A 23,562-nucleotide genomic window follows, 5' to 3' on the forward strand; every position below is an offset into this window, starting at 1 on the left:
TTCTGAGCCGTGTTCGGCCATTTTCAAACCCACTGTTGTAAAGCTGTTTTAAAACTTGCTCCCACCTCCACCCCATCTCCACCCTTTTCTCATATTCATTTATCCTACGGGGGTTCCGGCTTCACACGCGTTCATAAGCCGCCCTGAACTCCTCCACAAAGACTTCTGAGTTCACCTCCCAGTTTCAGCCTCGACGGGCGGGGTCCGTAGTAGCAAATTAAAAATATGTAGAATTAGGAACAATATAAAATCAATACAATCCTAACCTCAGATTTTGAAAATGTATTAACCAAATATCACATTAATGCTCCTCAGGTGAAAATGAGCCACAGTTCTAAAACAACCTATCATCGGTATGATCTATCTATCCATTTAGCTTGCATTCCTAATCTTCTATGGTTTAAAAGCTACATAAAAAAAACCTCTTTTCACCAACTGAGCTGTAAGTGCATAGTGACTCTTCTAGTCATCAATACTTTAGGTATAAAGGGGTTAATGAGTCAGAAATATAGGTCAGACATATCCTGAAAGGTGCAGATAATGGACAGCAGGATCAGAGAGTGTGACAGTGAAATCAGAGCTATGACCTCAGCTGAAACCAAGCAGCCCTTCAAATCAATACGGTCAGCACACAAAACACCTGGGACCAGATGAACTGGACACTCCATCAAACAAACACACAAGAGCAGTGTGCTTGTGGTGAACATCAATACCATCTTAAATCTTCAATGCGTTATCTGTGAGAAAGTGCTCATTTCAGTTACACAGCTACAGAACCAGCATGTTAATGAGTGCATCTGATTAAGTTTATTGATGGATTAGTGCCTTGTACTCTATCAGTACACATTTCACAAGCAATTGTAAAAGCTGATGTAATGTTCAGAAGCAGCTGTGACTTCTTGTGATTCGCACACTCTAAATCCCTGCTGGACCACACCTCCTATCTCTAAAATAGCAACTTTATATGATATTTCAATGTAAGTTAATAAAGCAAAATCCAATTTTAATGAAGACATGTTCTACCCCTTTTTCCACATCGTATTGAATTGGGATCGTAATGAAATACATGTGATATGCTTTGGTCAAAATACCATGAGGTATTGTTCAAACAACACTCCCCCTCTCTAAACAGCCCTGTTCAGAATGACCGTTCCTTTAAATGAGAATGAGCGCAAGAGCCCAGGAGCATTCATTCATTATCTGTAACCACTTATCCAATTCAGGGTCGTGGTGGGTCCAGAGCCTACCTGGAATCATTGGGTGCAAGGCGGGAATACACCCTGGAGGGGGCGCAAGTCTTTCACAGGGCAACACACACACACACACACCTACTTTTGAGTCGCCAATCCACCTACCAACGTGTGTTTTTGGACTGTGGGAGGAAACCGGAGCACCTGGAGGAAACCCACACGGACACAGGGAGAACACACTACACTCCTCACAGAGGGTCACCTGGAGCAGGAATCGAACCCACAACCTCCAGGTCCCTGGAGCTGCGTGACTGCGACACTACCTGCTGCACCACCATGCTGCCCCAGCCCAGGAGCAGAAGCTCTGTATTTAGTCATTTTCGCTCTGTTCTCTTTAATGTCCAGTCTCATTTTTACACATTACTCTTATTTCTCCACACTTGTTTTGGTTTTGCTCCATTTGACCTAGTCTCTTACATAAACATCGGTTCAGCGCAGCACTGTGATTGGAGAGATTCAGATGAGGGGGCAGGATCATTCTAAAATGACTGCATTCTATGCAAAATAGAGCACAAAATCAGAAGAGCTCCATTTATCCCACAAAAACACGGACTGAGTGGTCCTGCGGCCCAGTTTGTTTGTTGGTAGCCTTAAGATAACCAAAGTTTTTGCAGCAAAACTTTGTATATTTATTATGACCCCATTACAGAAGAAGGGAGAAGAATTTTGGACCACATCTGTTTCTAAACTTTTCATGCAGCTAGAGTTTTTAGATTTTATAATGTGCTCCTGAGTGGCACAACCAGCGTAGAAATGATCCTACAGAGAGACTGCATGTTCAAAACCTGGAGATGCCACAGTCACTTGTGAACAGGAGTTAACTGACCTTGCTCTTTCTGGGTCCTCCCTTCCCCCTACAAGCCAATGTGGGCAAAGGTTAGCTGTATGCTGATATAAAAGAACTGGCAATCGGTGCTGTCCTCCAAGCAATTTGATCTGTCCTGATGTGATGTTGCATTCATATTCCCAGTCTGGTAGTCTACTGAGTGATAAAGGGAGACCTATCTACAGCGTAGGAACCAGAAAACTGGGCAAATAAAGACTTTGATATAACAATGATGATATGATTTAAAGGAATCCTAAGGTAAGAAAAATGTCCAGAAAACGTACAAATGGTTGTTGATAATTATTTAGTGTAACACAGTATTGGTGCAAGTTGCTAATGAAAGCACTTTCTATGAAGAGGGACCATTCAGTCTGGAACTATTCAGCACACTACAAAACTGGGTATACCTCTGTGAGATAGACACAAAGAGTCTCCAACTAACGAGAGAGAGAGAGGGAGAGAGAGAGAGAGAGAGAGAGAGAGAGAGAGAGAGAGAAAGAGAGAGAGAGGATACTCTCAGTTTAGTAGTTCACTTACGGTGAATCTGACTTCAAAATGTTAAATATAAGGACATGTAAACATGTTTCAAATTATGAATTATAAATTAAATAAAGCTTAACCTACACTGAAAACGTTTGTGTCAACAATACTTCCAACGCCATAGTGATTCCATGAAGCTGAATTGGGAACAAACCACACAGATTCACTGTAGATCCCTCTATTGTCCCAGTGGTCTGTTTATCCTCTTTGCCCTCTTTCTCTCTCTATCACGTTTTTTGTCGCCATCTTGTATTTTACGCAACTCTGGTACTTATGAAGTTTTAATGCACCTCGACAAAAAAGAGTGCAAAGCAGAATGAGCAAAAGAAGAGTGAGACATAGGGGAAAGTGCACCCCTTCTATTTTTGACCCCATACAAATGGGTCTATTCTTCTCACAGGGAAGAGAGGGAGAGGGAGAAATCTGGCATGAACTGCAGTATTACAGAGGGGCCCTGATGGAGGGATGGTGAAAACAGACGGTGAACATCACCTCTTTCTCTTTCTTTTTCTAATGGATAACAAAGAGCGTATGAAAGAATAACTGAATTTTAAGCAATGTGTTTATAGTCACAAATAAAGTGCATACTGTCACTGTCCAAAGAAAAACATGTATATCTCCAAAATGTCATGACATGTCCACTTACTCATCTAACACTTATTGTGATATTAAGGGCATTAATGAGTTGTCTTCCCTTTTTACAGACTGGAAAGCATCGAGCTTCAAGAACATTAGTGAGATGAAGTACTCATTCATTATCTGTAAGCTCTTATCCAGTTCAGGGTCGCGGTGGGTCCAGAGCCTACATGGAATCATTGGGCACAAGGCGGGAACACACCCTGGAGGGGGCGCCAGTCCTTCACAGAGCAACACAGACACACACAGTCACTCACACATACGGACAATTCTGAGTCGCCAATCCACCTACCAACGTGTGTTTTTGGACTGTGGGAGGAAACCGGAGCACCTGGAGGAAACCCACGCGGACACAAAGAGAACACACCAACTCCTCACAGACAGTCACCCAGAGTGGGAATCGAACCCACAACCTCCAGGTCCCTGGAGCTGTGTGACTGCGACACTACCTGCTGCACCACCGTGTGAATGAACTGGATGTTGCAAACTCCAGTCACTCCAGTTACATTCCACAGCTCAATTACTGACATAGTGTGGTGTTGCTGTTTGAGCTGGGGATCAAGCCCCACTGTAGAGTGTAGAATGCAGTGTTGTAACCTATCAAGTGTTGACCTTGTAGCTGTTTGTCCAGGCAAATTAATATACCAGAGCCATGACAGAGTCTATATGTAAAGCTGATTTAGTTCATTGGCAGTCAGTCAATGGCTCCACCCCTGCCACATCAGTCCTAATCAAGGCCCTCACTTTGTATTCAGTATAAACAGAGAATTGGTAGTTGATTTGAGACACACCCTCTGTGACAAATTGCACTGCACTACGGGACGCATCCCGACAACCGTTTGGAGTGTACCCTTAAACAGGAAATTACCTCATTACTTTTTGCCTGTTTCCTTGCTATCAGTGGGACCACTGGGCATAACAAAAATAGATAGTATTAAAATAGATTCATGTGTTTCTAGCTTAATTAGTGTACGTTCCTGAGTTCATGTGTGAAGGATGTGTTTTTGTAAGCAGATGCTTGCGCTAACACGCACAGAATGCATATCTTTCTCCATCAGCTTCTTGCTGAGAACTCAGTCTAACTGGAATCATTGGGGCGCAAGGTAGGAATACACCCTGGAGGGGGCACCAGTCCATCACAGGGTGACACACAAACACACCTATGGACACGTTTGAGTCACCAATCCACCTACCAATGTGTGTTTTTGGGAGGAAACCAGAGAACCCGGAGGAAACCCATGCAGACACAGGGATAACACACCAAACTCCTCCAGGTCCCTGGAGCTCTGTGACTGTGACTGTGTGCCTTTCTTGGAGCTTTTCTACATAGTTTCACCACTGAACCTTAACAGTGTTTCTTGTTCTCGACAACATTAGGGCCTTAACCAGTCAATGTAAGTGGTTTTCATCCACATGTTTGTGGTGAATCCAGAACAGCAGCAGGATCATCACTCTTCCCTTCAAAGCCGTGGTAAAAGATCTTTGGCAGATCAAGTAACCAAACATGTGCTTAACTCCCAAAAGGCAAATCATGCAGATCTTAACCTTTCCCTGACATCCTCATACCACCCCCACTCAATCCCACACCAGGTCTAGGACAGTGCCTGTGCTCTGGTTGCGGTGGTGATGAGGTGGGCAGTAAGCACTCGCGCCAAAACCTCATTAAGCCACCGATCCCCTGATGGCGGCCCACATTTCCATCACATCCTATCATTGCATAATATCTGGCATCAGATCCTGTCTTCACACGGCTACTGATTCAGACTCAGCTCTTCCATGCTGAGAGCTAAACGCACTCCATTTTCAGAAAAACCATTCCACTGGCTCTCGGAGCAAATCATGCTTTTGTTCCCATTCCCCCATTTTACATTTACATTTTATCCAAAGCGACTTACAAAACAGGATCTAACATTCAAACTACAGCACAATTTATAAAAATGACCTTACATTGAGTGCAATATGCCAGGAAGTAATAAGTGCATTAAAGAAAGACTTTCAGTGCAAGAGATACTCTCGGAAGAGTTGGGTTTTCAAGGATTTCTTGAATGCGGAGAGGGTTTCTGTTGCTCTGATGGTGTTTGGAAGCTCGTTCCACCAGCGTGGTACCAGAGATGAGAATAGCTTCGACTGACCTGTACGGGCGGGTTGGCCGTGTTAGTTGGCGCTCCTTTGAGGAACAGAGAGGGCGGGCGCTAACGTATGGTTTTAAGAGTCTTCCCACACTTTGCTTCTTCCTTTTGGTTCACTTTGGATGTGTTTACTCGCCGTGATAGAGGTTTAGACATGGTAAACAAAGAGCGGGATGCAGTATGCATTAACAGCATTCACTCAATGCCAGCAACTTAGTGCCTGGACTTGTGTTCTCTGGAGTCTTAAAGCTCCGATTGCTGGCTTTGGGATGACTATAAGTTGCATTTGTGATGCAGAACTAACTGTCCAACCTATATATTCAGATCTACACACTCCAGGACAGTGGAAGCTGTTGCTGTAGCAAAGGAGGGACAAACCTGCATGTTAATACCCTTGCTTTGGGTAGAAATTTAGTGTGAGCAGGTGTCCACAAACCTTTGGCCATCACGTGTACGTACTCAGACTTGAGAGTCTTATATGGAATTTATATTGGAAGACAGATATTGTTGTCTTGTTGACATCCTAAAGGTATTATATGGAGCACCATCACTCTAGAGAATGCAGTTCTACCGCTCTACAGAATAATAACGTTATATTTTTACAACATTGCCCACCCTTACCACTGACCTGCTTCTTTTTCTCGTTCTCTTTCCTCTAGACAAAGCACTGCTTATATCTACCTGCTTCATCAACTGCCCCCCACCCCCTCCCCCACCCCACACACTACGTGACATACACTCACTCCAACTTCAACAACAAACTACACCCGCCCACTCTCTCTCCCGCCTTCATTTTGTCTCCCTCGCTCTCTCGTCGTGGGCCAGTGCACACACGGCGCCCCACTGCCTCAGGAGTTGTCCTCCGGCCCATCCTCAATAGGCCTTCTGTATTCCCCTCTCCTCTCTTTTCTTTTCCTCTCCCCTCTCTCTCTCTGCCCCTCTTCTCCAGTCCCATCCTTTATGACCCTCTTATCTGATTGCTAGCTCCACACAAGCCCTCTCTCATTACACCTCTCCATTAAGGCTTTATATACTTCCTTCTCCTTCCATATCCATATAAAAGCTTATAGAGGGGAATGGCATCACACATGTGTTTTCACACCTGTGTATTTCCATTACATACGTTACATGTGTGTTTGTGCTTTTGTTTTTCTGTTTGAATCTTGATTGATCATAATTAAACCTTTAATGGGCGGCACGGTGGCGCAGCAGGTTAGTGTCGCAGTCACACAGGGACCTGGAGGTTGTGGGTTCGATTCCCGCTCCGGGTGACTGTCTGTGAGGAGTTGGTGTGTTCTCCCTGTGTCCGCGTGGGTTTCCTCCGGGTGCTCCGGTTTCCTCCCACAGTCCAAAAACACATGTAGGTAGGTGTGTGTCCCCCAGCGAAGGACTGGCGCCCCCTTCAGGGTGTGTTCCCGCCTTGCACACAGTGATCCGGACCCACCGTGACCCTGAACTGGATCAGCAGTTTCAGACAATGAATGAATGAAATTAACCTTTAATATTGTTGTTGTATCTCCAAAACAGTTACTTTACAGGAGAAGGAAAATACAAGCTTGACTTTCAGTGGAAGTCAATGTAAAAAGATTTTTCCCCAAGTATTTCTGGAGCATTTCTATTGGTCCATTCATCATGACATTTTCACACAACGTGACCAATAGATGAGATACATGTTTTCTTTGCACAGTGACGATAAACAAAAAAGCAAAATAAAACACTTACAATCCAAGAACAGATACACTATAAAGGGAAAAGTCTGTGGACACCTGCTCGTCCAACACTTATTGTTAAATTAAAGATATTATTTAGTAGTTTTGGGGCGGCACGGTGGTGCAGCAGGTAGTCTCACACAGCTCCAGGGGTCTGGAGGTTGTGGGTTCGATTCCCGCTCTGGGTGACTGTCTATGAGTAGTTGGTGTGTTCTCCCTGTGTCCGCGTGGGTTTCCTCCGGGTGCTCCGGTTTTCTCCCACAGTCCAAAAAACACACGTTGGTAGGTGGATTGGTGACTCAAATGTGTCCGTAGGTGTGAGTGAATGTGTGTGTGTTGCCCTGTGAAGGACTGGCGCCCCCTCCAGGGTGTATTCCCACCTTGCGCCCAATGATTCCAGGTAGGCTCTGGACCCACAGTGACCCTGAACTGGATAAGAGCTTACAGATAATGAATGAATTAGTAGTTTTCCCTCCTTTTGGACGGGAAAGCATCCAGCCACAAGAACATCAATGAGATGAGTGAATACTGATGTTGAAATATTAGTTTTGGAAACAGCACTCAGCACTTGTAGTAAAGCAAAAATCATATTTTTCTTTGGACAACTTTTGTAAACAAAGTCGATCAGTGTCTTGATGTCTGTTTACAACAGTGATGATAGACGTCTGATACTTTTAAAGGCTCTGAAAGTTCTCTCATTGAAAGCGAATCCTTGAAAGAGCAACAAAACGGCTGTCTGATGCTTGAGACACTTTTACATTTTCACATTTTTTTTAAAAATGTGTTCACGGTGTTCATTGTCTGGCCACATAGTACACAACAAGACATGTCTTCTTGGAGTTCATCAGAACAATGTTGGATTTTACTTTGATCAGCCTGACATATAAACACCCAGAAGCCACACGCAGGTTCGCTGGTGGTTGGGAATAGTAAACAAAATTGGTATAACTGTGCTGTAGACCTTACAAACTCTGGTTCCCATCACCATCACTGTAAAGAAACCATATGTTTCTCTATAATCTAGTGCTTCACATCAAACCACTCAGGCAGAGATTTAGAAACAACCTGTGGCATATAAAACAATATAATTATATAATTGCAGTTGTAGCAAAAATAAATAGCGAAAACTGTTCTTAATTTTAGTGAATATTAGCACAACAGTATTTAATGCTGCAGCACATGTGTTGGCCCAAAGAGTAGATGTAGAGAGAGAGAGAGAGAGAGTGGCTTAGTAAAGCCAGACACTGCAAAAGTTTCAGCCCCATCTGTTCTTGTAGGGACGATGCTTTGCTGAGTTTGGAGACACTAAGCCACCAGGTAGGAATGACTGTGTGGCATTAAGGCAATGGGAACAGAGTGGAAGAGTAGAGCAGATAAACAGATTTAGTCAGTGATATTTAGTAACACAAACAGAGCAAAAACTACACCCTACCCCTGAGGTAGTCTTGGGCCCTTTAACATGCTCAAGAGGGAGTCCAACATGCTCTGCCTCCTTTTTCGAAGTCCCTGCTAGGATACGGACAACAGGTAAGTATCATAGGTGACTATAACAGTATAACAGTATAACGGTACATAAGCATAATGGTGATAGGCAAATGCATTGTCCTTATCACATAGGGACTGAGTATCTCACTGGCCAAGCCACTTTTCCTCTTCTTCTCTATCTGATCTGCTATGAACTGAGCTTTTTAAAGTGAGGAAAACTGTGTGAGAAAGAGAGAATGTCTTTATCCATCCAACATCTGACCCACTTTAAGAGTGAGAGTGGAGAAACATTTCTAAAATTCCTGTCGCCACAGAGGATGTTTATCGTCCACATCTCCAGTAGAGAACCACACACAAACATACACTCATCTCACACACACACACACGCACACAGTGCTGAAAGGACCTGTTGTCTCATACGTCGTCAGACCACACCTGTTCACAAGCAGCTGGCATAATATCACTCTTCGAACTCCTGATGTGCCACAGAGCATCACACCAGACTAAACTATCAGACAGAATCAGATCAGATCCAGGGTCCCATCAGATTCTACATAAACTACTGTGTTAAAGGGTATTCCCACTGGTTTTTTTCCGCAGAATTTCTTGCTAAGATGTAAACAATGTCTCAGAAATGACCAGTAAACCTGCATGTGTCCTCTAAATTTTTATTTGTGATGTTGGGAGTGAGGGCGGCACGGTGGAGCAGCAGGTAGTGTCGCAGTCACACAGCTCCAGGGACCTGGAAGTTGTGGGTTCAAGTCCCACTCCAGGTGACTGTCTGTGAGGAGTTTGGTGTGTTCTCCCTGTGTCTGCGTGGGTTTCCTCCGGGTGACTGTCTGTGAGGATTGTGGTGTGTTCTCCCTGTGTTTGCATGGGTTTCCTCCGGGTGACTGTCTGTGAGGAGTGTGGTGTGTTCTCCCTGTGTCCGCGTGGGTTTCCTCCCACAGTCCAAAAACACACGTTGGTAGGTGGATTGGCGACTCAAAAGTGTCCGTAGATGTGAATGTGTGAGTAAATGTGTGAGTGTGTGTCGCCCTGTGAAGGACTGGTGCCCCCTCTACGGTGTGTTCCTGCCTTGCGCCCAGTGATTGTGGGTAGGTTCCGGACCCACCGTGACCCTGAATTGAATAAGCGCTTACAGACAATGAATGGATGTTGGGAGTGGTGAAGGAATGATAAATAGGAAAATGTTCTTATGGGACTATTTTTCTCAGGCTTCAGTACTTTTTTTTGTCAGAAATTGTGATTAAATAAAAATACATTGTCCTATCCTAATATAATATATTCATAATCATTTAATCTAAACAAGCTTCTTGATTATATTAAACAATCTCAATCAAAATCTGTCTGACAGATTCAGTGTACTGTTGTAGCGTGTCTACCATATTGCAGCTAATGCGTTAGCCTCTGCTGAACATTTTATGTTGTGGCTAGAGCTTTAAAAACGCTACCTATTAGTTTCAGGGCCTGTACGTTGTTAATATGAATGTTCTAATGCACCAACAACTAATTCTGAATTTTGTGAATCTGTACTGCTCTACTAGCTACAGGAAGCTGTGAAAGACAAAACTGTCTATCAACATTCCGCTACTTTTAAATGACACAATGTGTCAAAATGAAAAACATACAATAATCTCAGTGTTTCAGGGTGAACCCTTTCCACCACAATACCTCTTTCAGTCTCACTTCGCAAATGTTCATATCTGACATTCCACCGGCAAAAACCTCAGAGATGCCAAAAACAGCTCCTATGGTGGTGCCCCCTCACCCTCTGAAAACCCTCTCACAGAGTAAACATGAAAAAAAGAAGAGGAAAAGGAGAAGATATTGAACATAAAGAAACGTCTCAGGAGGCAGATAAAGCATCGTAGAAAAACAGACCCAAAAAAACCTTTAAAACCATGCTAAACGATTTACTGAAAAAACAGGAAGACATGTTAGACCACACAAGACATTATCCAAAGGGAAGCCATTACCTCAAGCAATCAATAAACACTATATCTTCAAATGGACTTAGGAGACACAAGATGTTAAAAGATGCCATTTGGCAACCTCATAAAACTCATCAAATGGATTCAGAATAGGTGAAGTATCTATTACTTATTCAAAGAAAAAACAGATATTTTTCACAGTATTCGCGCTGCAGAAAAAACAGCACAGGCCTGTAGGAGTTGCTGACCAGCAAACCATTGTCCGAAACACGAAATAGGCCGGTTTTGATGGGGATCAGCAAAAAGCTTATCCTGCTGCACTAAAAATACATCACATAGGCATTGGTGGAACAAAACCTTGTATCTACATTTTAACCTTTTTGACATGCTCCAAAATGACAGCTGCCTTTTGCACAGTGTTTTAAATGTAAACGAAAGATTGACCAAATCAGTAGATCTAGACTAAAATTACACAGTAAATATACATTACATACCTATTTTGGAAGTTAAGAATGTTTTTTACTCTCATGTAAATTTACAATTTTAGAGATACCAGGTTTCTTTGTTCCAGCACTGAAGAGCTGCTGCTTGTGTTGACGGATGATCTACAATGTTTTTACTAGAACAGTCGGCCATATTATTGTGTATATGTCTCTGTCCAATAAAAAACATTCATTCATTCATTATCTGTAAGCGCTTATCCAGTTCAGGGTCGCGGTGGGTCCAGAGCCTACCTGGAATCATTGGGCGCGAGGTGGGAATACACCCTGGAGGGGGCGCCAGTCCTTCACAGGGCAACACAGACACATTCACACTTACGGTCACTTTTGAGTCGCCAATTCACTTACCAACGTGTGTTTTTGGGCTGTGAAAGGAAACCGGAGCACCCGGAGGAAACCCACGCCGACACAGGGAGAACACAATAAAAAACATGTATCTCCATAATAGTAATTTTACAGGAGAAAAAAAAATCTTCTTAAATTTCAATGAAAGTCAATGTAAAGGTATTTTATTCAGAGTCATTCTGGAGCATATCTATTGGTCAGTACATCAGCATGTGTTTGCAAAGTGTGAAAGACAACTGCTCTGTTCAAACGATGTAAACTAAAAATACGCAAAAATGGATGTGTGTGTTTCAGGCTACACATACAAACGTCCAAACCTTCTTGACAAAATCATCTGAACACAAAAGCTGCGATCCACCTGATCACAGCTACCTTAGCTGTCCAACATCATTCACTGTGTACCAGTCATTCTCTGAATTTATTTTTTTTTTTTTACACCCTGCCAAATATAGCCTGCAGCTCCCATGAGACTCCCTCTGGCAACCAGAGCAAAATTACCCAGAAGCTGCTTCTTCTCAAAAACATCCATGGCCCTTGTTGTTTGATATAAAATACCAATGCTATCATATCAGGACCTTCCCTTCATTGGTCGTAATTGGAAAAGCCTGACCATTTAATGGCCATTCATGCTCTGTGAACATTTTATTACAAAATGACCAAAAAGAATCTCTCCAAATAACTGTTAGTCAGTCCTGTAAATTGAACATATCATGCTGCTTACATCTCTACGGCTGATGTTACATGCCCCATGGACATGTACATGAAAATATAGGCTGCCAAACTATGAGTTTCTGTTATGATTCTGTAATTGTTAGGAGGTATTTTAACAGAAAACCAGCTCAGGTGGTGCCAAAAATGACCCAGCTCCCACAGCACTGATGTTAATTATTGTACAAACTTGTTATTGCTTATAGCTCATATAAACTTACACTATCCTAAATCACACTGTGTATACTGTGCAATCTTTATCACGTTTAGTGGGCTGATAATGTGTTCTGCTTCGGTGGATACTGAGTCCTAGCTTTTGTAAGCAACATAAGCCCAAAAATACAAGCTCCTAACATGCCATAGTTGATTGGCTACATCTAAGGTATGTGTAAATAATCATTCTGTTGCTTTAACATCTCATATGAAACACTGAGTTCAACATGGCCTTGTCTGAGAATAACTCACCTTCAGGTGAACTAACAAATAACAAGCCACTTTTGTTCCTCTCCATATAACTTTGCCTGATAAACTGAGTGATATTCCATAAAAACCTGGTCGACACGGCGCAGAGGGATGCTACACTCTAATGTCACTTCCATTACATTAATGTTTGAAGACACAGGAAAAGCACAGGTGCTCTCTCAGTGCAGCAGCACTCTCTCAGACAGCTCCGCCACTTTAATACTGCAGTCAGACAGCACTAGTCTGCCACAAGCAGGCTAAGAAAAAAAATAAAAACCCACAAACAAAATAAAGCCTATGTATGTCAAACCTGCTCATACGGCCCCACCCTACAGTGACCACTTGAGTGTTTTCCTGTTCCAACACCTCATTCGAACTTCATGAAAGGCTTATTACTGAGCTAAAAGCCGAGTCAGGTGTATAAGAGCAGGAACACTAAGCAGGGCTTAAGTCTAGGAGCATGACCGGGACACACTTGTAAGCAGAAGAACGTCAAGAACACACAGATTAATGTGGGGAAAGGACATTTCAAAGCCCCGAGTGACTGATTAAATTTATCTAAATCAATATCACATGAATACATTTCACTCTGTATATGCCCATAAGTTTGTAGACACATGCTAACCCATCCCCTCTTCTGAAATCAAGGGCATTATCAGTCAATCTGTTTCTATTCTATTGGCTATATGATCAATCTTGAAGCTGTGAGGATTTGGTTGCATTAGGCCTCAAGAGCATTAGTGAGGCCTGATATTGAACGATTAGTTCTGGATCACAAGCACCATTCCAACTCATCCCAGAGCTCCAGAGAACACGGTCCCACTACCACTGAGCCGAATGCTGGCAGGGGTTTATACCCCTGCATCCATTGTGGTAAATGTAGGTTTGTGCGCAACAGTGTCACAGCATTCAACTCCTATTGGCAAGCTTTTTTATATTTGAAAGATAAATGTGTTTGTTTGCACACTTTTCCGAATGGTTGACCAGTATTATCTGTAGTCATCTGATCCCTGATCAGTTTTAATCAGTACTTTATTGAATCTAGTCTGGTGTGGTGGTAATGGAATGGAACAAATTCATGTGATGACTAGAGGTCTCAAGGAGAAACCAATGACATTTGGTTTTATTTTGGATATCTTGTATTACATGTTACTACTATGTTGTTTATTATATTTATTTGTATGCATTCTATTCTGTGCTGAAGCAGAACTGTGCTTAAGTGCCTATGACTTTGGTACAGGACTGTATGGTGTGGAAATGACGCACATATTTGAATCAAGCAAATGTAATGCACTGCTTATACCTCAGTTTTAAGCTATGTACAGACATCAATGAATATAGATTAACGTACGTTCCCGTGCGCACTGAACTGTTTATGTGCTAGCAACATGCATTCAGGTATGGGTGCATGGTATGTGCGCATCTGTGTGTGCGCGTGCGTCCAGTGCTAAAGCTGGCAGTGTGCGCGTGCAGCTGAGGGCTCAGGTGGTGCACGCGCGGCTATACACTGCGTGTTCTGCGGAGCTGGTGTCTTTTACGCGCTGACTGTACTAAAAGCGCAGTAAAGGGGTCGGTGGTCACTGTACCTTCTCCTCGGCGTCCTCCACCTCCGCCACCTCCTCCCCGGGGCTCTGCGCAGAAGGGTTCGCTCCCATCGCGTGCAGATATCACAGCAAGGCTAGCAGAATCGAGAGATAAACAACAGAGAGAGAGAGAGAGAGCGGAACAGAGTCCAGGTCCTCAGCAGCACCGAGCTCAGGGTCGACCGTCTTCTTTCTGCAGAGATCAAATGGCTGTGAGCACTTTTAGGAGCCCCCCCCCAGTCTCAGTCTCTCTCTCTCTCTCTCTCTCTCTCTCTTTCTCTCTCTCTCTCTTTCTCTCTCTCTCTCTCTCCCTCTCCTCCAACTGCAGACCCGCCCTACTGCACTGACAACAACCTGCACGAGGGAGACAGAGCGAGACTTTTCATTAAAAAATAAAAACTTTATTTTAAATATAAATATTTCTGAAAGTGTGTTTGTGTTTCCAGACAGTTATTTCTTTCTTTATTAATATGTAATGAATGTTACATTATTTTTTTTTGCTTGTTTTCTCTACCTTCATGAAATATCAATGATATTTCAGCTTGTATGATTTTATTAACAGGATTTATAAAATGGAGTTGGCAGCGGTTTACGGGACAAACCCTGTTTTTTGTTTTATTTTTATTTTGTCTGGTACATTTCACATTGAAATATAGCTTTATAATGACAATGTTCCATTAAACATTATTGCATTTCCTGTGCTAATAAAATAAGAGGATATGAGGCGAGGGGGTAGAGCAGTGGTACTCAGTAGGCTCTGTCTCTGTTTCAGGTCTAGAACTGAAAGCAAAATATTGTTATTCAACTTTAAAAAAAAAATGCTTAAATCTGTCTAAATCTCCTTTAGTTTCTGATGGTTCAGTCGCACAGCCAGTAAAACTATTTCAATGAGAACAGTGACATCACCGTAGTAGTAATGCTTCATTTAATTTGAACTCGGATGTCAGAATTTCCGAGTTACAAGTAGGAAATTTAATCTCCCCACAGGTCAGATCTCCTACTCGGGACAGCCTCACCAACCCTGAGTTCTGAATCCAAGATGTCTGCATGGGAACATCAACAGTGTACAACAGCAGTAGTATCACACCGATTATTAGTGCCTATAACTCTTTGTGTCTTATTAAATCAGTCTTACACACAGTACTGTGCAACTTCTCATGTTTCGATGGGCAAAATATCATATAATGCCCTGCTATCAACTAGCATTGTATTGCTAACAATGCTAACCTGGGACAAGCTAACAATGCTAGCCTGGGGCAAGCTAATAATGCTAACTTGGAGCAAAATGTGGCATATTATGTTTAACTGGTACATGGTTACAAATGGTTTCAGTTAAATTATACAATGAAAACCACACATTTAAGATTGAAAGTTGTAAAAAAAGGTGTGTTTGATGTCACTTATTTGACCTCCAGGGCCTTCAGCTTGATAAGGTGAATTCTAATGGTGGGATTGTTTGAGTGCACTGAAAATTGTGGAATGGTGAAACCCCAAAATAGTGCACTATTGAGTTGAGATTCAGGCACTGCCTAAGATTCATATTTGAGGACTCTTGACTTCTCTGAGCGTCAGAGAAGTCCAGTATCAATATCAATTTCACCTCAGATTATATTATGTTAAATATCTGATTTTTCACTCATTACCTTACACCAGAGTCACAGCTAGCTATAACATGAACATTTTATACACAGCTCAATGACAGAAATTTTTATTAGGGCACTGAACCTGGAATTGTCAGTTCCACCTTCAGTTTGTAAGCAGCTGAATGCCAGAACATGATTACTGCATTTTTTAAAATGTGGATATGAAAGTCTAAATAAGAGAAATCGTGAAAAAAAATATTAATCACACTGAGTAAAGTAGACATTCCAATTTTCATCATCCTAAACATTAATATTACCATTATAATTAATATTATCATTAATGTTAATTAATTAACATGGTCAGAAAAGTTATCATTGACGTTATCATATGGAGTACAATTACTAATATAGTCACTAATGATATCGTTAATCTGCTAACCAACGTTCCAAACGTAACGTTTCAGTATTCAGTCTTTACCATGGAGACCGGGTGGGCGGGGCATGCTGTGACGCGGCTTCTCATTGGCTGAACGGTCTAACGGCTGAGAAGAGGTGAATTTAACAGACAATTCGTTTCACAACCGTTTTAAAGACTAAAATAGATTGTCATTAAAAATATTCATGTAGATTATCGAGTTTTGTCTAGTTATTTATTCACTGCCTTATTTTTCCCAATGTTTTATTGTTTAATGTGTACATTGTTGTAGTTTGTGGTGGTGTTATTCCTTGTTGCAGCATGTTTTCATATTTGACATTCCACACAAGCAGTATTTTGCAGTAAATTTCTAATTCTTTACTTCTTATGATGTATGTTCAGAGCTGGCTGTATTTCATTGCTTTTACTGTGAGAGAGCGATGAGAACAGATAAAGCAGGATTCTCTGAGGAAGTTTTGAGGAAATACCACATTAAGCCAAGCAGTTGCTCTGTGGGTGAGAGAGGCAGAGATCACTTGGACTATGGACTCTCTCACTGTCATCTTCTCTGGATTCCAGACACTAATTACAGCTTGGCATTTAACAATCAAATTCACTCACAAACGTCTGTAGGTCCGCTACGGAATATGTCAGCTTACTTTTCAGAGGCAGGCATAGATATGTACATGGAGTTACAGACAACAGACAGATAGATACAGACAAATTCAGTGACAGACTTATATACAGACAGAGACAAAAGACAGACACCAGACACATATACAGACACCATACATACTATATTCAGTTAGACAGATACATAGACAAACAGACACCAGACATATTTACCCAGGCACACACCAAACATATGTTCAGATGGAGAGATATCAACCAGACACAGACAGACAGACAGACAGACAGATACAAAGATAGATAGATAGATAGATAGATAGATAGATAGATATGAATATGAAGGCAGGTTAGCTAACACTTTTAAAACATTGAGAATTTATATATTTGTTGTACATATGTTTATATGTAAGGCCATTATAAATTCATTATTACTGGTTTAAGTCGGCTGTATCACTAACAGTTCCATACACTGAGTATTTTGTTTCTTTAATAAGCCGTGTACGCTGCACTAATGAAAATCTCAGACTGTGATTCCCAGATGCACTGTGATTTAATGCTTCATGTTTTGTTGCTAAAAATATCTTTCTGTGCTAAAAGTCAGCACTTTCAATTTAGCTTAAAATAGAAAGTGGTGCTCTGAGAAAACAAGTCATCTGGTTCATCTGCTCTCTTCAGCGCCCTACAAACATTTTTCTGAATTTAGAGTCTGCAGATCACAGATTGGGGTTTTAGATAAGGTGCTGGTTACTTACTGATTAATGCTATTTATTCATTCATTCATTCATTCATTATCTGTAAGCGCTTATCCAGTTCAGGGTCACGGTGCGTCCAGAGCCTACCTGGAATCATTGGGCGCAAGGCAGGAATACACCCTGGAGGGGGCGCCAGTCTTTCAGAGGGCAACACACACACTCACATTCACACCTACGGACACTTTTGAGTCGCCAATCCACCTACCAACGTGTGTTTTTGGACTGTGGGAGGAAACCGGAGCACCCGGAGGAAACCCACGCAGACACAGGGAGAACACACCAACTCTTCACAGACAGTCACCTGGAGGAAACCCACTCAGACACAGTGAGAACACACCGCACTCCTCACAGACAGTCATGCAGGGCTGGAATTGAACCCACATAATGCTATTTAGAATTGTTTATATATTAAAACAAATTCTGATACAGGATTAGGCTCACATGTTTATAAACTCATTCAAGGATTGAGACTAATTAGAGAGGTCAAGTACTAACGTAATATAGTACTGGATCATAAACACCACTCCATCTCACCCCAAATAAAATGCAGATCCCCTGTTGCACAAACCAGTTCTGGTCTTCATTCCCCTTCTAGGTAATAACTGATATTGGGCATACTGACCTTAGGCTAACACAGCATCCCATTTCATCTCATTCAGTGTCATTTCATGCTTTTCTGAATACATTATACAAACTGTGTCAGTTTAACTAAACATCTGACAACAAGCCAGACACAAGCCTACAACCAAACGAACACCCCTCTTGCTTTGTGGCAGCTTATGTTCCAGCCCAAAGTCAAACTCTTGTTAATGTAATTAACACACAGCAGACTGCTCGTCCCGGGGCTGTTTATCATGATGTTGTTGTTGCGTGCTGCTGTTCTTCCTGAGTCTCATCAGCATGTGTTTTGTCCAACAATAGTAAAAACAAGCAGGATCGTGTGTACATGAATATCCAGCATCACACAGAAACATCAACAACACACACTCTGGACAATTAGGGCAAGGCAATCTGGACGATCAGATCACATCTCTTTCTTTCTGCTCTTGGCCCGTCGCCAGCTTCTGAAAGAAATCAAATCAAAGTGAATATGGTATGAGTCACTTAAAGGAACAGTCATTTTCTCCAGTGGTCCATTCTTCATGTGATGAGATGGTGATTATACTGGCACCTAGAGGCCTGGATGTGTCAGACATAATCTCAGACTCATTTATGGACCATACAAAGCAGTATGACTCTTCACCTCATATGAGCTGCACTTTACAGAATAAATGTTAAAAAAATCTATAAATAAATAAATATTATCTGCTATTTTTTAGTGGTAAGAATGACTGTTTTCTCCTTTAAGGCCACTGTCTTAGAATCAGTGCTATATGAATGTTCTAAATGTTCTCACTGTGACTTGCTCAAACCACTGCTTGTTATTGTGTGAGAACCTTATAATCTATCAAAAGAAGTGGGTCTCATCTCATATCAGAACTTATAAATCAAATAATTTAATTATTCATTCATTGTCTCTAACCCTTATCCAGTTCAGGGTCACGGTGGGTCCAGAGCCTACCTGGAATCATTGGGCGCAAGGTGGGAATACACCCTGGAGGGGGCGCCAGTCCTTCACAGGGCAACACACACAAACACACCCCCCCCTACGGACACTTTTTGAGTCACCAATCCACCTACCAATATGTGTTTTTGGACTGTGGGAGGAAACCGGAGCACCTGGAGGAAACCCACGCGGACACAGGGAGAACACACCACACTCCTCACAGACAGCCAGCCCTGTAAACCTCACCTATAGTTATCATGTCCTGCCGTCGCGTCCTTCTAAGAAGTTCTTGCTTGGAACTGTGGATTTCCAGAGGTCCTAATTATGACCATGATGTTCCTTTACGTTGCTTTTGGTCAGACAACAATGTACGCCATGAGAAAAGTTGTTGACAACTGAATCCACAATTTTCTTGTCATTTAACCCTCCTCCTCGTGTTTTGGTGCCAAGAAATTGAAAAACACATTTAACAGGGAAAAGCCAGGGGTTCGTGTGCAATCATCTAATTTCATGTGTCAGTGTTTTTCATTCATTCTCTGTACATTCATAATCTAACCGCTTATCCAGCACCTACCAACGTGTGTTTTTGGACTGTGGGAGGAAACCGGAGCACCCGGAGGAAACCCACGCAGACACAGGGAGAACACACCAACTCCTCACAGACAGTCACCCGGAGCGGGAATCGAACCCACAACCTCCAGGTCCCTGGAGCTGTGTGACTGCGACACTACCTGCTGCGCCACCGTGCCGCCCTGTGTCAGTGTTTTGAAAACTGAAAATTTTCCAGGTCAAACAGAAACACCACACTACACCATTAAGAGAGATTGGGAAAGTCCTCTAACGCTGCCTGTGTAACATTGTCTAAAACTGTAAGTTGCTCTGGATAAATGCCACAAATGTAAAACAGCAGCTGCTCCAGTTGATCCAGTCCACTCTGGTAGGTGGTGGATAGTCTACACAAAAGTGTCCCTAGGTGTGTGTTGTTGCGTGTGATGCCCTGTGATTGACTGGCCTGATGTTCCCATGATGTTTTTACATTATGTTTATTTGTTACAAAAATGTAGAAAATAATCTTTGTACAATAATTAAATACGTTTTATTTTTTTAAAGAAGACTTACAAATGTCTTTTTGGCCTGTGAGCCTCTCTTTGGCAGCGCTGCTTTAGAGCAGGCAAACACAGCCTGCTGGAGTCCAGTCTACAAAAAACACAACTACTTACTTCAGTCTCGGGGCCATTTCATCACCATTCAGACTAGGACACCCCAGTGTGCTCAGCCAATCACTGACCTAAACAACAAAGCCATCGCCATAGCAACCACTGATGTACTCCTGCCAGATAAACTTAACACCTATTATGCTCTTTTTGAAAGTAGCAACCAGCACAAAACCCAGAGTTCCAGACTGTGCTGATGTCCAGGAGCTGTCCCAGGCCACGGATTATGTAAGAGCCAGCAAAAGCAAAGCAGCTGGATCTGAATAAAACCAGTGCATTCTGCTCAAAATACACTGCTGCATGTGCTGAGCAGTCAGAGGTGGAGAAATTTCAACTGTCTGAATTAGCCACCTCTGTGTGGGGGGTCTCACCTTTACTATATTAGTGTATATAGTATAGGGTGACCAGATCTGAGATGGTGAAAAAGAGGACGCTAATTCAATGGAGAACTTACATTTACGTTTCGGTATAGCTGCTCGAGATGAGGGTAAGTACATGAGCTTTGCCTGACGTAAATAAGGACTACTGCCGTGCAGACTGACCAATTAAATGTTTACAGAGAAGGTTATCGACCAATAATGGTAACTCTACAGTCAGACCGTCCAATCAGAAGATTTTAGGCTACTTCACCACGCCCCCTTCTCACTCAAGCGAACCAATCGGAGTAGGGGAGGGCGGGACTAGTTTGTGAACGAAACTTCTCGAAGTTCTATGTAAGCTCTAGAAAAACAAAATCCCGGACGTTTGTGAAATTCCGCCCGGACATTTTTTTAAGTCTAAAAAAGAGGACATGTCCGGGTAAAAGAGGACGCCTGCTCACCCTAATATAGTATCTATACCTACAGTACTCTACTTGACTCTGCTTGGCAAATTTGGTACCAGGTCCATTTTTTTAGTCCCTGCTCACTCGTGATTTTAAGTGAATCATTACTGTAATGTGTAAAATTTGCAGAGAACAGAGAGACTCGTCTACATTACGAAATGCAGACGTCCAGCACAAAGCAGCCATTTGTAAAATCTCCATGCTACAGTAGCAATCACATTTGTTCTTCTCTGACTCACAACAACAGCTCAAATTACATTGTGGTCTTTTGAAGAGGTCTAAATGCTCCTTGGATTGGTGGCAGACAAATGTAAGAGTACACTGATCTGCCTGAAAAGAAGCAACAACAACTCTCAAATGCATGATGAGTAAACAGTGCTTAATGTTTCCCTTGCTGTCGTTGTGGTTCCCAAAGACCTTTATTCCGATTTTAGACATTTTTTTGCAATGCCACTAGCTTCATTTCACAGACAGCCCTGCTAATGGAAAACAAACAACTACCAAAAAGAGAGTAGAGTTGAGTAGAGTAGGTATCATGCAGTGGAGAGCACCAGTAGTTAAATGGACTGGTGGTCATTTGCCAGATTAGTGAGAAGCTAAGTTTCATTATGTTTATTTTTGGAAATCTGCTTTCTGGCCATTTAATATTTGCAATCGTTTCATGGAAATTCATTTCATGCTGTAAGTAAGCTCAACACTTTCCACCTTAAGAACAGCATGGACATTTCCTAAGAAGTCAGATCAGGCTCAGCACGTCTAACTTGATGCTGAAGATATAACTACCAGACATAAAGAACCCCGGTGTGAAATATCAGTGCAGTGTGTTAAATAAGAGTCACAGAGGGAGACAATGGCAGAGGAATACTCCCTTAGAGCCTGAGAAAAATGCACTGAGAGAAACCAAGGCTCAGAAGAACCCAGTCAGCTTCTAGGCCTCACTGGTGGGTCAGGGGTGTGACCCCTATTTAATCAGTGGCATGAATTTGAGCTACGATCTGTGAAGAGGTCTTTACATATAAAATATCCTGGGTGCCCATGGTTTCAAAGAAAAACAGTCTTCTATATTTGGATTCTCTCTAGCACCTGAATGTCTCACAGAAAACTAGTTTGAGTGTAATCTGCCCCAATTCACTCCTTTTATATAAACAGTCTGAGTGAATGAGAAATGTAGTTAACCTTTTTTTTCTTGACATACTCCATTTAATGTTTTGTTTAATCTGGAAACTCCAGACAAAACTTCATATTGTGTTAAAGACTCCCTCCTGTGAAAATAAATTATTTCACCTTGTTAACATGTATTAGATGATGTTGTTAATTTGCTAAAAGGGTTCAAATAATCAGTCAGTACCACGGCTAAAGCTGCACTCTCAAACTAGTGAGTTCAGACAGCCAGGGGGTCTTACATCATAAACCTAAGGAACCAATCCAGACAACTTTGTTTGTTCATAGAACCAGTACTGAATGAAGGTGACGATGTAGAGTTATATCTAATCCACTTTGAAGGTACTAGGGAAGTTTCCCTCTTGGAAATAACATCTAAATCTAGTTTACCTCTTGATTTTGACGGACATAGTTGGGATTTTAGAGGTTTAATCAATGTCTGTAGGTGGACTTTTTGCTTTCTTTGTTAAAGTTAAAATTTTATTCAATGAATATACCAAAATATTTGAATTCAGAGAGGGTGGTATAGTGGCGCAGCAGGTAGTGTCGCAGGGGTCTGGAGGTTGTGGGTTCAATTCCCACTCCGGGTGACTGTCTGTGAGGAGTTGGTGTGTTCTTCCTGTGTCTGTGTGGGTTTCCTCCGGGTGACTGTCTGTGAGGAGTGTGGTGTGTTCTCCCTGTGTCTGTGTGGGTTTCCTCCGGGTGACTGTCTGTGAGGAGTGTGGGGTGTTCTCCCTGTGTCTGTGTGGGTTTCCTCCGGGTGACTGTCTGTGAGGAGTGTGGTGTGTTCTCCCTGTGTCTGTGTGGGTTTCCTCCGGGTGACTGTCTGTGAGGAGTGTGGTGTGTTCTCACTGTGTCTGCGTGGGTTTCCTCTGGGTGCTCCGGTTTCCTCCCACAGTCCAAAAACACACGTTGGTAGGTGGATTGGCGACTCAAAAGTGTCCGTAGGTATGAGTGTGTGTGAGTTGGCCTGTGAAGGACTGGCGCCCCCTCCAGGGTGTAATCCCGCCTGACTCCCAATGATTCCAGGTAGGCTCTGGACCCACTGCGACCCTGAAATGGATAAGCGGTTACAGATAATGAATGAATGAATTCAGAGACTTTCTTTTCAGTAAACGAATGGACAGACATCTGTAATTGAGAACACTCCTGAAAGAGAAATAGAAATGTTTACAAGGAAGATTTCACAGTAACACAATGGAAAATACAGTGGAAAGATCATTGAGATAAACCAGTGACTAATATAAACAAAAGGCTGTCAGAGTTTGCATGCTAGCTCACCTGCATATTTCACAGCATCTGTCATCCAGTCACTCTCATGATGTGAACGC

At 42.3% G+C, this 23,562-nt stretch overlaps 2 protein-coding genes across 3 annotated transcripts in view; both read right to left on the bottom strand.

The window, feature by feature from the left end:
• The window catches only part of akap12b (A kinase (PRKA) anchor protein 12b), a 61,181-nt gene extending 46,828 nt beyond the window's left edge, over positions 1–14,353 (bottom strand). The window contains exon 1 of the mRNA XM_066676636.1: positions 14,111–14,353. Within this exon, the coding sequence (XP_066532733.1) occupies positions 14,111–14,179 (69 nt within the window). The 5' untranslated portion in view covers positions 14,180–14,353. The remainder of the gene's footprint in view (positions 1–14,110) is intronic.
• A 3,725-nt stretch (positions 14,354–18,078) lies between these two features.
• mthfd1l (methylenetetrahydrofolate dehydrogenase (NADP+ dependent) 1 like) overlaps positions 18,079–23,562 on the bottom strand; it is a 56,531-nt gene continuing 51,047 nt past the window's right edge. The window contains exons 29-30 of one of the 2 annotated variants that reach the window (XR_010803894.1): positions 23,084–23,284; positions 18,079–18,551 (exon numbers count right to left, since the gene is read on the bottom strand). The gene's annotated coding sequence lies outside the window, so the exon portion shown is untranslated. The remainder of the gene's footprint in view (positions 18,552–23,083; positions 23,285–23,562) is intronic. The other variant, XR_010803897.1, reaches the window with a different exon arrangement.

The sequence above is a fragment of the Hoplias malabaricus genome, chromosome 7 (genome assembly GCF_029633855.1).
Source record: "Hoplias malabaricus isolate fHopMal1 chromosome 7, fHopMal1.hap1, whole genome shotgun sequence".
Classification (NCBI taxonomy): Eukaryota; Metazoa; Chordata; class Actinopteri; order Characiformes; family Erythrinidae; genus Hoplias; species Hoplias malabaricus.